Source organism: Pogoniulus pusillus, chromosome 29 (assembly GCF_015220805.1).
Source record: "Pogoniulus pusillus isolate bPogPus1 chromosome 29, bPogPus1.pri, whole genome shotgun sequence".
Lineage (NCBI taxonomy): Eukaryota > Metazoa > Chordata > Aves > Piciformes > Lybiidae > Pogoniulus > Pogoniulus pusillus.
Window position 1 is genome coordinate 18163895 of NC_087292.1, and position 15624 is coordinate 18179518.

General features: G+C 50.3%; 1 protein-coding gene across 3 annotated transcripts in view; it reads left to right on the forward strand.

The window, feature by feature from the left end:
- ZMYND8 (zinc finger MYND-type containing 8) overlaps nucleotides 1-15624 on the forward strand; it is a 95989-nt gene that overhangs the window by 31802 nt on the left and 48563 nt on the right. Inside the window, exons 3-6 of one of the 3 annotated variants that reach the window (XM_064167872.1) lie at nucleotides 1100-1293; nucleotides 3149-3316; nucleotides 7060-8546; nucleotides 11173-11232. In XM_064167872.1, coding sequence (XP_064023942.1) covers nucleotides 11216-11232 — 17 coding nt within the window. In that variant the 5' untranslated portion in view covers nucleotides 1100-1293; nucleotides 3149-3316; nucleotides 7060-8546; nucleotides 11173-11215. Of the gene's footprint in view, nucleotides 1-1099; nucleotides 1294-3148; nucleotides 3317-6510; nucleotides 6646-7059; nucleotides 8547-9801; nucleotides 10066-11172; nucleotides 11233-15624 lie in introns of those variants that run through there. The other 2 variants (XM_064167874.1, XM_064167873.1) reach the window with 2 other exon arrangements.

Here is a 15624-nt window from a genome sequence, read left to right on the forward strand (position 1 = left end):
CATGACTTATAAACAGCTGTTATTAGATGGAGCTGTTTGGACCTGGGTATAATTCAGACTGCTGCTTTCAGTCTCTGCTCAATAATAATCTTTAAACTAAAGAGAGATAATTATCTTATCACATTCCAGGCCCAGTTGTGATTTGAAAATGAGATTTGAAATCTTCAGCTTAAAATTTCTTAGAACTTTCTTTTGAACTGTTCAGTTGAAACTTTAGTGGTCTCAGATGTTAAGCTGTGCTCTCCTGCTCATATTTTTACCTTCTGCTTAATGACAGCCTGACAAATCTCAAAACAAACTGGCTTTAAGCTGTCAGGCTACCCTTGGCTGCATGACAAGCTGCTTTTGGTTGATAGAAAGATTAGTTCCTGCTGGAAAAAAACCCCAGACAACAAAAGCAAGTCAGTAGCTATTCACCACATAGCTGCCAGTGCTTTGGTGTCCTGGTTTCTGTGCCACTCTGCTGCAGGTCAGTGGTGTCCCTGGGTTTGGTGCCTGATGCTGAGATGGTGCACTTAGGAACAGCATGTTCCAAAAAGCAGACACTGGCACCTCACTCTGGAAGGAGAAAAGTGTCTGTTGCATCAGCTTCAGGTGTTCATTCCCAGCTCTGGTTAAGTTGCCTTGGAGGCCTCTGATGTGCTTGGTTTGGAACACAGATGAATGCCGCATACCAGAGCCTTGGATTAAAGGTCGTGGGTGCAGGTGAGGATGAGGGCTGGGGCAGTGAGGTGTTCTAAGGCTGCTCAGAATGCCAGGCAAGCAGAATGCACCTGGGCCAGGCAGCTTCCTGTAAGGCAAGTTGTATCTGCAGAGCTTGTGTGGTGGCTGTGAGCACAGGACTGCCCTGGTGGATAGCAAGAGATCCTTTTGGACCTCAGAGGACAAAAGTTCTAAGCTGTCTTAGCCTGGTTCGGTCCATGACATCCTCTTCCAGTTGCTCTCAGGCTTCTTCCCTCCCTCCAGTCGTTGTTTCAAAGAAGTGAACATAGAGGAGGAAGAGTTCTGGGCTCAGCAGTGAAGAAGACCTTTTGTAGCAGAGTCATTGTCCTCATGGTTTATTTTCTTTCCTTCGCATTGTTGTTCTCTTCCCCACCAGCTCTGCAGGAGTCTGCCCAGGAGAGTTAAATGCCTTTCCCTGCCTCTCCCAGCTGTGCACAGATCTCTTCCTTGGGAATGGACTAAAGACATCATTTGGAGGCTTCAACTCCCAGCTGCTGCTGTGCACTCCTCAGCACAGGATGCCAACAGTGCAGCACTGCTGAGAACCCAGCGTCGTGTCCCAGCCTGCAGGCAAGTGCTGCTCACGCAAACAAACAACCAGGATGGTGCAGATGTGGCTTAGGCCTTAGCTCTAATTACTCTGAAGCCTAAAAGCGACAGGCAGGAGCAGAGATAATTATCTGGAGCGACTGCAAAGCTGCTGAGCTCTTAGCAGCAGCGGCAGCAGCGTGCTGCAGACTGCCCAGACTGCCAAAAGCCACCACAGCGTCAGATTCATAGGAGCTCTGTAGCTGCTTCCCCCTCTCTTCACTCAGCATCTCCTGCATTCTGTTAGGACAGAGTATTAAAAATTGTCTCACAGATGCAGTAAGGACTTCTGAGGGGAAAAAAATGCGTTTGCAGGGTGTGGATATGGGGGTGGGAGGAAGGGGAGGGAGAGAAGAGGTGAAAACAGTTCTGTACTCAGACCTCCTGGGTTTGCAGATTGAAGTTGTGCATGGCACTGTGGAAGCATCCTCGGCACTTGTGACATCTCCAACTGAACTCGAGCTTGGCTGTTTCTTGGTCTGTTTCACAAGCAGGAGCTGGCTGGGACCAGCAAGCAGCAGTTTGTTCGTTAAGTGCTGCTATTGCTGCCCTGGTTTATGTGATGAGAGTTGTGGTGCAGAGCAGCCTGGTGTGTGGCACTCACAGAGGAAGCTCTTAGGGCTCACCTTGCTAACGCCTCTTGGCTGTGTTGCTGGCAAATTCTTGCTTAAAAGGAAGGGTTACAGTGCAGAAGCAGCTGGTTTGCAGCTCGCTCTCTGTCGCTGAAGAGTTTTACTGCCCACTTCAGAGGTCTTTTGTTAAAGAGAAGGATTTTCCTCCTCACTCCAATCCTACCAAGTTGTGTTTTGCCATTTATTTAACCTGTGCTCAGTGCAGCAGGTTTGGGAGGCAGTTAAGGGCCCTGTGCCCATCGTATGCAGCCTGTGTTCTGCTCTTGATCAGGTAGTTAGGAGGTCACCAGCCAAGTGCCATGAGACCAGGGAGGAGCAGATGCTGCTGAGGGGTACTAGCAGCACTGCCAAGGATGATGTCAAATGGCAGTACCTGGAGGAACCTTTGTGCCCCCAGTCTGTGCAGCCAGGGCTCCTGGCACGGGGACAGTGAGAGGGGCAACCCAGCCTCAGGCAGGGGAGGCAGTGCCTGCCCTGTCTGTGCTCAAGACTCTGCTCTCTGGATCCTTGCTTTTCACTGCTGCTGGGAGATTTTCAAGCCTTTGCCACAGAGAGCAGGGCCTCTGTGCCTGTAAGTGGTACAGTGGCATCCCCTGCACTGAGCCCTCACTGTCCAGAGGTCAGAGCCAGCCAGCCCTAGGCGAGAGCATGGCCACTTTTGTTAGTGTGTGGATTTCATATCCTTCCTCCTCAGACCTCAGTGCTGGGCATCTGCTTGCGTTGCCTGCAAGTGCAAGCAACTTTAAAGTGCCTTTGCACTAATTTTAACAAGCACTTACAGTGCTACCACAGCTCGCTGCCTCTGGAGCCAGCCTGTGCTCTGGCCTTGGCACAGATATTGCCACTATCACAAGATCCATTCACACCTGAGCTGCTTCCTAATTAACTCTTCCATGCTAAGAGATATTTTGCTGTGACTCCTGCTCTGGCTGAGGTTTCCGTCTGTGGCGTGGCCATGTGTGGGTGAGCATCTCTCTCCCCTTTGTGTCCTTTGGAAGCTTCAGGAAAGACAAATGCTGAAACAACCCATTGATAATCTCCAAAGAAGGTGTACTCAACAGCCCAGACCCCCTCCCAAAGCAGACCCCCCCAAGAAGGCTATCAGATGGCACGTTATGCACTTGCCCCTTCCTTCCATTCCTTATGCACAAAGAGACTTTTCCTTGCCTTTTTTCTTTTCCTTTTTTTCCTTTCCCACTTACCAGCCATGCTGCCTTGCTCCTCTGTGCCTTGGACCTTGGATTTCTGAGAGCAACTGTGTGCCCATGTGATAAGACTTCAAGCCCTGTCGGTCTGGCAGCATTTATAGAGAAAACCTGGGGCCTCTCCTTACCTGCAGACCAATTGTGATGCACTCGAGGTGGGTGAGGCAGGTAAGTCATAGCAGTGGGCACGTAAACTTCCTAGTGACCATACATTAGCTCATGGGCTTAAAACATTGCACTTATGCAATCCAGGCTACTTATCCAGAGAGCTGAGATGCTCAGAGAAGTGGAGGCTCTAATTGCATGCCTGCACCCCAGCATCTCGCACTCACTGATGCGTCATGCGGGAAGGGACTTTTTTCAGTCAGGATGCATTAGTATCTTTTCCCAGGATGGTCCACGGGTGAGTATTCATGCAATAAAAGCACACATTCATCATAAAGTTCACAGGGTTCCCTCCCTATGAGTGTACTCCTACGTCTGGGAGAAGAAACCAAAACTCTTCCTTTGCCTCAGCAGTCCTTTTTTGGGGCTCACCGCGGCTATGCCTTTGTGTCCCTCCTTAGAGTCTCTGTCTCTAAATGGAATGGCAGCTACCATTAATTACTGCTGTCCACTGAAGGTTGAATGGCTCTGGGGGGTGGATCTCCAGTGGTAACTCTCCCTGCACTGAAAGAAACTTCACCCCCATAAACTCCAACACTCACCCTGTAGCAGGCACAAGTGATGACTGCAGCCTGTGCTCCGAGGGTGCTTACTCATCTGCTTTCTCACTAGGAAGGCACAATGGCAAACGTTAAGATACTTTGATCTGCACATGCAGAGTGTTTTATTGGCACCCAGGAAATTAACTTGTCACCACTGCCTCACAAGGAATGATTCTTTCCAGTCTGGCTCATTTTCCAAACCAGCCCCTTAGCATTTTGCTCTTGGATCTCTCTCTCTGCCATTTCTGAGCACGGTCCTGGACAAGAGACTTCATCTCCTTTTGTTAGGACTTATCTCAGTTACTGTGAGAGGAGAGACTGAGGCAATCTCAGGAATGTCAGTGCTTACCTGGAAGAACTTGAAGGGTGGAAATTTCATAAGATCAGAAATGGGCAAGCACAGCATCTGTGCAAAAAATGGAGCAAGAGGCATGAGAAGGGGCCGACAAATTACAGCTACTCTGCTGTTAACCCCTGCAAAACACTGAAACAGATAAACTTGTTTGCACCCAGAAGACGAGTAACAGCTGGTGTGGAGTGGCCAAGCAGCCAGTCAAACCCAGCTCTGCATTCATCTCTGCCAGAGCAGGGCACCAGAGAAGGAAGCAGCAGCAGCTATCACACATCCTGACTTTGATTTGCAACAAGAACCCACAGGGTAATTTCAAAAGCAGGCTTTGGAAACCTGCTTGCACAAGATTCCCAGCAGTTAACTGCACCACTGCTGTAGAAAGGCTCATGCATCATTGCTGCAATGGCTGGCAGCCTGGAAGGACCTATGGCTGAAATGCCATCAACAGCTGCCTTGGCACCGTGTCCTTGGGCCCATGTGCTCCTGTTGTTAGTAAGACTTCAGCTAAAGTATTACACCAGCCCTGGGCTGACCTCGAGGATACAGAGAATGGAGAGCTTGAAAAACTTGGGGAGATCAGATTGGATGAGCCTAAAGCAGAGGCAGCTGCAGAGGTGTGATGATGAGCTCTTGGAAAAGGGGAAGGGCGCTTATGGAAAGAGGGCAGCTGAGGAGCCATGGGCTGGAAACCTTTGTTCCCACAGGACTGCACTTGTTCATCCTGTCAGAGTGTCCTCTGGAGGTATAAACCACTGAGACTCTGGGCAGGATGTTTAGCTGTAGATGGACAGAGAGGGGGATGGTGCAGGCCCTGCAGAGAGGCTGCATGGCAGTGGGATGGTAGCATCCACAAGAACAAAAGAGAAGATTGGAGGGCAGGAAATGAACCTGCAAGGGACTGAGAAGCAGCTTGCTCAGTGAGCTGAGAGGTGCAAGGAAAAGGCTGTAACAGAGGGAAAGGTGAGCAGATAATTGAGGGGGAAGGGGATATTGTTAGCAGAGAGAAGCTGAACTAGTGTGAAAGACTCAGAAGCAGAATTAAGGAGATCATTAACTGGGTGGAGCACAGCAGGAAGCAGTGAGGAAGATGAAAAATTCCTAGGCTGGAGACAAAAGAGAGACGTTGAAGATGGAAAGGCAGGCAGGAGTGCAGCAAGGGGAAGAGGAAATCCACACATTCTGATATTTTTTTCATGGAAGAAGCATTTCCCTACAAGAGAAACAAGATCACAGAAATGAAGGAAACTTGGGGTGAGTCAGGATAGAGGTTTGTGTTCATCACAGTGCAAGAAGGGTAGGACTGAGGGAGGGGAGGATGAGGTTTGAGGAAATAACAGGAGGAGGTCCTGGGGGAATCCCTAGCCTGGGGATCAGTGTCAGGGATATGAGTATGAGAGAGAGAAAAGATGTGGGGCAGGGGAAATGGAAGCTTTGAAAGACTCAAAAACCAAGTCAGGCAAGATGGTGAGTTAGAAATGCACATCAGCAGTGTGGGTATAAATAACTGCTTTCAGTTCCTGCCCAGAAACCCAGCATGTCCTCTAAAACACAATTAGCAGGACCTGGTGTAAGAAATCTCCCATGCTTGTGGTTTTCCCATGTTTTCCAGTCCCATCTGCTGGCCTAAGAAGTGACTCTCTCACCCTGCTGACCTTTCTTGTGTCATCTCGGCTTTAGGGCTACAGCAGCACCATTGGAACATCAGTGGTGGTGTGGTGGTGCTGGGTTTGTCCTGAGCTGAACTGCAGGTCCAGCTCTAACATTTGGCCAAGCAGGAAAGGTGCCAAGGCCAGAGATCGCTGGGGACTAAGCAAGACTTTTGTATGGGAATGCTGAGAAGTCTCCACAGCTGTCCCTGCTGCCATGCAGGACACACCCTGCTGTCAGGGCTTGCAACCAAAGCAGGAGTAGGAGATTCCTCTTCCAGAAGTGGTGGCTGCCATCCACTCCTCCTGCCCCACAAGCAGCCTCATCTCCCCTGGGTGCTCCCCACAGCTTTGCCGTGCTTCTCTCTCCCTTGTGCTCCATTCTTGCAGCAGAGGCAGGCAGACACTCAGAGCTTTAGAAGGGCTGTAACCAGAGTTAGGAGTTCGTTGTATGTTCCACAGTGGATAATTGTGGCTGCTGTTGTCTCTGAAAGATTGTTTGGAATCCCTGAGTGCCAAAGACCAGGTCATGGCCACAGTATTCTTGCTGGGCTGCAAACACTGTATCATGGCTTGGAGAAGCTTTTCTTCCCAGTGGCACAGCATTAACCTTGAGCAACCAAACCTGTTCTGCAGAACCTAGCACTGTACTCAGGTGCTGCCTCTTTAGCTCATCTTTACTCACAGCCACACAACTTTGCTCAGTTTCAGACCAGACTGAAGACCCTTCTGGCCACCAGTGTGGCACCTTACTTAGCTGTGAGACCACCCTGTGCCCGAGTGCCTCCAGCGGTAAAGCATCTGCTCAGCTTAGAGTGCATGGCTGGCTAAAAGAGAGCGCAGTCCTTTGAGCTCACAGACTGTGCCGACCCCGAGTGGCTGCTCTGTATCCTTGGAAGCACAACACTCTCATACAAGGGCATCTGTGGCACCGGCACTTACCCTGAGCTCTTCTTCTTATCTAGTTAGTTATGTAAAAGGCAGTGTCTGTAGTGAGCACAATCCCTGCCTACAGAGCTGGCAACACAGGCAAGAGAGGTGCCAGGGCTTGACACTGCTCTGCTAATCTGATATCCCAAGTTTCACCCCACTACATCTTTTCTATTACAAAACCACTGGAATAATATTTGCCTTTGGGTTTGGGGGTTTGAGAAAATCATCTTCTACCAACTGATAGTGCACTAATTGATCTGTTGTGTTTGGCAGACACTGGCATCACTTGGTGGCTGTCCAGGGAAAGAAGAGGTCACTGGTACCAAATATCTCACGATTCTTAAACTCCTGCTGCTCGTGTGGCCAACACTGATTCTGCAGACGATTGTGCAGATGATCCTGGCTTTTCCCTTTCAATTCACTCTAAAATAGTAGCATTCTGAGAAGCCAGGAGACCTGCAGGAATTTCTCACCTGTGCTTTCTGCTTTGCACCTGAAATCTGGTTTCTAAGGTAAACAGAAATAACCATTTCCTTGGCCCTCCCTGCGGCCAGGTGGCTCAGACTGGCACAGCTGTGCATGTGTCACTGCCCAGAAATGCATCCTCTGTAATTTCATGCTGGGGCTGGTTTTCAGGAACTGACTTCTTCTAGCAGTTATTTCTTCTTTCTGAACTGTGAAACCAGGAGTTCCTGCTCTAACAGCAGAAACTGTGTGTCAAGTCTCTTCCTTCGGGCAAAAGAAACGGAAAAGTATTGCACCAAGGCAGCTCCCTGGGGCCTGCTTGCCTGCCTGGTGCCCCTCTGTGATGTGTTGCTGTAGGAACAGGGTACTCAGTTTATGGCCATTTTACAACCATCGGCTGGGAGTGGCTACTGAGGTAGAATACAGCAAAGCTAACTGTGAATTCACTTTAACCAAACCTGATTTCAGTGGGCTCCGCTCTTTCTCCTGCGTGTTTCAGCTGATCTTCCATACTTGTTCTAACAAGGACCAGGATGAGTATGTTTGGCTAGTCCAGCCAGGAGTGCTGGTGGTAAAACAGGGGACAGAATGCCAGATTTGGAGTCATCATCACGATTCCTGCGTTCCTTCTGCTCAGTTTGGAAGGGCTTTTTGTACCTCTCAGGGACCCAGGCCCATGAGTCATTAAGCAATGGCACTAACTCACTGCTTGCCCTTCTGTCTCCTGTGAGCAGTCTGCCTTCAGTTTTACACTGTCCTTTGTTTTCTCACTTTGTTTTCACATCTAATTGTAAGTAGGTATCTCTTCAGTCTTCCTTAACTAAAGTGACAAAACGTTCCAGTCTCAGTGGGCATTACATGAAGTTATACATGGGTTTACATGTGTGCAGGTCCCATGTGAACCTGAGGAGGAATTTTTTCCCTGTAACGGTGACAGAGCACTTGAATGGGCTGCCCAGGGAGGCTGTGGAGTCTCCCTCTCTGGAGATACTCAGGAACTGTTCGGATGCGTTCCAGTGTGATCAGCTCTACCAGGGAGGCTGGACCAGATGATCTTTTGAGGTCCCTTCCAGCCTCTGACATTCTATGATTCTATGATTTACGGCTCGGGAGCTGCCTCTGCCTGTAGCGCCTCAGCGGCTGCGCTCCCACCGCACATCCCCGTGCAGACACCGCGGCTGCTGAGCCGCGCAGCGGCGTTGCCGTTCCGGCGCTGCTCGCTGCCAGACTCCGCTAAGGGCAATGGATTCTCGGTGGCTGCGGGCTGCTGCCCCCGCGCTCCTTGCTGCCTCCCGGTAAGGAAACGCCGCAGCCGTCCCGCGGGCGCGGTACTAGCGGACGCGCGGCGAGTAAAGCGCGGAGCTGCAAGCGCGGGCGAGGCGGACCCGCACCCCGCGCAGGTGGGGATGAGGATGGGCAGCCGCGGCGGGCACGAGTGGGGCACAGCCAGTCCGCGGGCGGAGCGGGGCCGGCGTGCCGGGACCTGCAGTCCCGGGGAAGGGAACTCCGGGTTGGCCACGGTGGCTCCCTGCAGTGGCTATGTCTTGTAGTGCCCGCGCTCAGTGCTGCCGCCCGGTGCTGAATTACCGGTACTGCAGTCCTGCGGCACACGTCCGAGGGACATTGTCTTGTGAGCCGCAGGCTGAGATGAAGGCTGAGCAAATCACTCAAACTGCTCGGAAGATGATACTTTTATGGCATGAGGCGTTCACTATTGTACCAATTTCTTTTTTAAAAGCAAATACATTCTAGTCCCGTGGTAAACATTTTCAGTACAAAATTACAGGCCCCTGTAATTTAATGTAACATTCCTACCATCTATTTGCACTAAGCTATGGCAAATAAGACAGCGACTGCATGAAACTGATCCAACAGTGAGATCGCAGCCTCAGAGCTGAGGGCAATTTACCGGAACTGAGTAAAAGGGGACTTACTAGAGGGTGCTAGGAAGGAAACATGCAGAGACCAAAGAAAACTGGACGGGAAAAGGAATCAGCTGAGGAGGGTAAGAGAGAGGCTTGCGCAGTGAGAGCTGACAAAGGTAACTCAGCAGAGGGCACTGAGGAATATGGGAGCTGGGGCAGGGCATTAAAACGAAGCTTGCTGCACTTGAACGACAATCGAGACGTGGAGACGAGGGTGCCCATGCAGTCAGATCTCCGGGCGAAACAGCGACATGACGCTGGGCGTGAAGAAGGGGAAAGGCAGACAGAGCCTGAGGGGATGAAGCAAAGCTGTCTGGCAGGAGGATGAAGCCTGGAAGGGGTGTCCTGGGGAAGTTTCAGAGCAGGAAGCCAAGGACGCCGCGACTGCCCCACAGCAGGACCAGAGCTGCTCAACCACCGGCCTCTCATCACGGCCAGTACCTCGAACACGAGCCGCAGCAGAAGAGACATCACCACGCAGGATGTAAAATCCGCGTGGTTCTCAATAACGAGCCCAGAAGCAGCACATCACCGCCCCGCTCCCCTCTGCCGCCGTTATCCATGCTGGGCAAACGCCGCGGCCCGCAAAGGATCACCCCCACCCCACCCCGGCCAATCAAACTTAGCAGCTCTTCGGATTGGCAGCTGCGTTAACAAATCGCCGGGCGACGCTGGAAACGCCTGGAAGGCAGCGGGCAGCAGCCCGGGTCCGTTATGAGTGACGCAGACCGGCTGCCAATCCGTGCTGCCGGCTCGGTGCGCGGCGCCTGGCCGCAGCCGGGCTGGGTGCTGAGCAGTTTCCCGCAGGTTGAGGCTCGGCAGAGGGGGCGTCTGCGCCTCGTCTGGGTGCTGTGGCAGCTGGGCTCGGCGCAGCTCCGATGGCGGCCAGGTAGCTGTAATCTCGTAGGGCAGCTCCGCTCTGTTCCCTCTCGGTAGGCAGCCGGGCAGCTCCGCTCTGTTCCCTCTCGGTAGGCAGCCGGGCAGCTCCGCTCTGTTCCCTCTCGGTAGGCAGCCGGGCAGCTCCGCTCTGTTCTATGCTCTCGCAGAGCAGCCCTCTGGCCGCACTGTTCTCTCTGCTCTCACGGGTGACAGGACTGTGACCCGTTGAGGTGTCTAAAGGAAGCTCCTCCTCATCCTTGTGCGCAGCTGATCCGCGTTCCCTCATCCGCGGCCGGGCAGTCTCCTTTCCTTGCTCCCGGGTTTGTTTGCCGTTAAACGTGCTGCTCAACCGCGGCGTTTGGCTGGGCTCGCACTCCTCTTCCCAAGCCTCTTCTGGGTTGCAGCATCACGGTCAAGGTGGTGAGGTATTCCCTCTGCTCGCTGTGTACATGACACAAGTGTTTGGTAAATCTCTGGTGTGCCAACCCTGCCCTTGGAACCTAAGTAAACTGTTTCTTAGAGCCATGCACGTCTGTGCAGGCTCATTGAACCCCCAGACTTCGATTACTTACCCTTAGTTTCTCATATATCTGTTGAGAACTTAGACTGTCTAACATTTGGAAACTGAGATAGTTGCATGGATCTACATGATGTCAACTCATTTTCCTGGCCACCTACTTTCATGCCCTGCCTAGAATTCTGTCTATTTACTTTCAAGTAAATAGACACGTTTAAAGAGCCAAAGGTTGTTTTTTTCTCTCTTTGATCCCACAGTTTCTGCTACCTGTGGGCCAGTTTCGCATGCAGCCCACTGTGCATTGTCCTGTCCTTTAAACAAACCTAGCAAGCACAGCTATTCTTATTTTCACAGCTACTTCATCTAGGAAAAAAGTAAACAACCTAAACCACCACAGGCTCCAGTTGAGAAAAGGTTTCCACTTTTCTGTTGTTGTTTTAGGCATTTAGTCAAGCAATTAAACAGAAAATGAGGAAGTTGTGTCCCACCAGCTGCCTGGGCTCAGGACAACTGCACAGCATTCAACACTTATCCTGATATGAAGTTCTGTTGATTTGCTGTTCTACAGAGAAAGCAAAGTGAAATTATTTTCTTTTGCAGAGTTGTAGAAATCATCCTGAGATCTGCCTGAGCACACAGAAGGATGGGGGAAGTCATGGGGTAAGTAAATGCAGTTTAAAAAACACAAGGAAAATGCTTTGAGGTTGGCTTTATGGCTTCCTGCTGTGCATTAACAGATCACCCAAGGTTGGGATTTCTGGTTTGTTAGGTTTTGGGTTTTTTTTATTGGTCATTGTATAAACACAGGGTAGCATAGAGACTCTGTCTAACAGAACATAGAATCACGTAGCCAGGATGGATCTGTGGTGGGGAAGAACAATACCCCTTAAGTAGTGCAATGGCTTTGAAACACATGGGGCAGAAAAGTTTCCTCCTTGTGTGCATGTACAAAGCAGTGAAAGGTGCAGCCTGCAGCATGTAGAGGCTGCAATTATGCAAGGGGTATGCTTGGAGTTGTAAGAGGAGAAATTGCTACAGGTACTTCTGTGTGTCTTTGTGCCGTTGTGATTTAGTGCTGTGTGCACTGCAGGTGGATTAATGGAGTGTGGGACAGCATGCGTTCCTTCTGGCTTCCACTGGGTGTGTGTTAGAAATGTTCCACATCTGCTTTAGCTTTCTTCTTTTACTGATGTTCATAAGATAGGTCTGTTCTGAAGAGTCTTGTTCTTGCCTGTCACATTGTAGACACAGAAAACTGTTTTACTAATGAGTTTAGTGAGGAATCAATAACAACATCTCTTTGTAAGAGGAAGTAGTGTGGTACAGAAGTCATAGTTTAAGGCAGGTGGGATGACGCTGAACTCCATAGGCTTTTGTCTGCCTGCCTGGATGTGTTTCTTCTGGCTAGTTTGTACAGGCTGTGTGACAAAAGCATCTCCAGAGAGAGTGAAAGCCTCAATTCCTCCACCTTCCAGGTAGCTGTTAACCAGCACTCCAACTGTGTCATCTTGTCCAAGCCATTTTCAGTTTCTTAGCTTCCTAAATAGAGGAGACTTCTGGTGTAACTGGAAGTGCTGTCTGGGAGCTGAGATGTCTTCATGAGGCTGCCATATGGCATGAGGTTTAGGAGGAGCTTTTGACCTGGTCTTGGCCACTAGAAACTAGAGGCCCCTGGGCTACCCTAGGAGACCTACGACATTGCTAAATGTCTCTGTGGTTGTCTTGGTTGTTGTGATGATGTAGGAAGGTTTTGTGGGGAACGAGACTAAATGAAGTCCTTTGGTTTAACTTGAAAACTGAGCTCTCTTGAACACGTATTTGCTGGGGTTATGCAAGTGTCCCCTGATGCTGGTTTCTGTAAGCCTTCTACCAGAGAAGTCCTGATTGTCTTGGTGTTTTCTGGCTGCTGCACCATACAGTTTGCCTCTGGCCTTCATCTTTCTACCCATGGTTAGCTAAGACTTTTTTACATAGTGCTAGGTATTTAACTGCAGCTTACATGGCAAAAACGTGTTGAGCTTTAGCAATGATTTCAAATTATTTGCTTGTGTTCCTCCAAGTAAAGATCAGGCATTTGATGTGGCTAGAGGAAGATTATGCCCTAACCTAAAGAGAGGTATGTGAGTGCTTCGAGGCAAGAGCAGGACAGGTTGCTCTTTTGTTACCTTCACCAGGAAGGCATTGGGCACTTCTGGCGGCCCAGAACGGTACCTGCTGCAGGTCAGTTCAGGGTGGCTCATCCAGAGCCTTGGTGCTGACACCAAGCAGCGCGTGGGGTTAAACACGGGCTGGGATTGTCTGTCTTTGTGCTGTCGCAGTAGATCGATGCCTGTATCTCCTGAGGAAACGTCACCCTCGGGCTGGCGCAGATCGTCAAAGTCCCTACTGTAACCTCGACTCGGCGCTGAGCGTTGAGCGCTGTGCCCAGAGCCGCTCCCAGAGGCGCTTGCTGGACGCGAGCTGCCGATTTGGTCCCCCTGCAGTAACAGAGCGTGGCCGCTAGAGGCCGCTACGCTCCTACTGAGGCGGGGAGCTCCGGGACCGGACCGGCGACCGGGACCGAGCCCTCCCGCACTGGAAAGCGATCGATCAGTCGGGGCGACAGAGGTGTGAGGGGGAGTAGATAACGTTTACATAATGTGCTCATTATGTGTGTACAAAGCAGTGCCTATCCTGTGGGAACACCCAAACCGGGACCGGGCATGCAGAGCAGGTGGAAGAGGACTCGGTTCCACTACAGGCAGTGCTGCAGAGAGGTTTAGTTCAGGGCTGCAACCTTACGACTGTCTTTTGGCAAGCAGCGCGGCAGAGGGTTGAAACCAGTGTCAGGTTGTTCCACAGCAGAACTCGTTTTTCCTTTTAAGTCATTTCCATGGGTTTCAAGTGCTCATAAACCTGCGCAGCATGGTTGGACAATTATGTAACCTTTCATCATCTTTTAACATGAAGAATAAAGCCATACAAAAAGGTATGTAGGTGGCTTCTTTGTTAAAAAACCCAAACCAGCCAAGGACAAGCAGGAATTTCAACCTTGCCTTTCTAAGAAACTGCTGATTAGAAATTGCCTCTTCTAGGGCTTCCTTTAGAAGCCTTTGCAAATGGAAGCAATGTTAAAGAGAACTTTGAATTGTTACACATGAGTTGCATAGGATGATTTTAAATGATACAGACAGCTGCAGTTCCCATGTTCTGCCTTGCACAGCCATGCTGCTCAGCTCTTAAAAAGAGAGGTTGCTATTTAGAATAGAATCACGGAATGGCTTAGGTTGGAAGGGACCTCATAGTTCAGCCAGTTCCAACCCCCCACCATAGGCGGGGACACCTCCCACCAGAACAGGTCGTTCAAGCCCTCATCCAACCTGGCCTTGAACACCTCCAGGGAGGGAGCAGCCACAACCTTCCTATGCAACCTGTGCCAGTGTCTCACCACCCTCACTGCAAACAACTTCTTTCTAACAGCCAGGTTGAATCTCCCCTCTGACAGTTTAAACCTATTACTCCTCATCCTGTCATTGCCAGACCTGGTCAATAGTCCCTCCCCAGCCTTCCTGCAAGCCCCCTTCAGATACTGGAAGGCCACTCCAAGGTCTCCTTGAAGCCTTCTCTCCAGGCTGCACAGCCCCAACCCTCTCAGCTTGTGCTCATAGCAGAGCTGCTGCAGCCCTCTCAGCATCTTCGTGACCCTCCTCTTGACTTGCTGTAACAGTTCCATGTCCTTCTTGTGCTGGGGGCTCCAGAACTGCACACAGGACTCCAAGTGGGTGTGCTTCATACAGTTCCTCTGTCCCCTCCTGGGCTGCCAGAAAAAGTGCAATGTCAATTTTGGGGGTGAAAGCTGAAATGCTGGTGGCAATCTCTTCTGTCAGTCCATCAAGATCTAAACTTCCCTGAAGAGATGCATGCACTGTAGCTCTACGCAGGTGCTGGCTGCAAAGAAACTGGGGTATGGCAATGTATGGTTTTGGTTTGGGTTTAATATAGACTCCTGTAGAGAAAAAATGAAAAGACTGAGTGCTAAAAGGTTCATTTTCCTCCTAAGAATGCAAAGAACTGATCTCACCCAAACCACTGTGGATGAGTGAGAAGCAGGGAGAAGGCAGGCCATAGGGAGCCCAGAGGACCGGCCAGGATTTGTGTATGAGTTTGGTTTGCAGCAGTGACTCAGGGGAAAAGAGGAATAGAGAGATGATTTGAGGTGATCTACCTGCCCCTACCTGCTGGGTTAATCTCCCATTCTCCTTCCCTCTGCTGGCCATGACTGCAGTCTGACCCCATTTCTGCCTCCAGTTTTCTGCTGGTTGAGTCAACTGAACTGGTTCCCTGAAGGGTTCTGCAGACCATGAGTGGTGATACCAGCACCCCTTTTAAGGGCAAAAAAGCCTTATATAAAACTTAGCCATCTCAGTTAAGTAAACTCAAAGGCTTCATTTAGGAGCTGGATCCAAAATACCTTTGCAGGTAGTGTCTGTGGTCTGATAAATTCAAACTAGAATGAAGATTCTTCATCTCTCTGACTTAGTGTTTATCTCTGTCAGATTTACAAGCTTGGTGCTGCAAGAGTGGTTAAGGAGTTGATACTGTATCCACTTTAGATTGTTTTGGTGGGGTGTGTTGCAAGCATCTTGTGTGTCAGGCTTTACTTAGGCCACAAAAATGATTTTGATTTGCATCCTCAATTTAGAATGGTTGGCATCATTTTTCCTTTTGTACTTTATATAATGGCAGAAAAAATACTCAAAGATGGGGAGGAGGAGCAGTGTACATCAGAATTAAAGGTAGTAATTTTAAACATTGTCTTCTCCTGAATCATGGTATTATGCTGTTCATAGAATCATGGAATCAGCCAGGCTGGAGGAGAGCTCCAAGCTCATCCAGCCCAACCTAGCACCCATCCCTGGCCAAGCAACCAGACCCCAGCCAGGCTTGGCTTCAACACCTCCAGGCACGGCTGCTCTACCACCTCCCTGGGCAGCCCATTCCAATGCCAATCACTTTCTCTGCCAGCAGCTTCCTCCTAACATCCAGCCTGAACCTCCCCCAGCACAGCTTCAG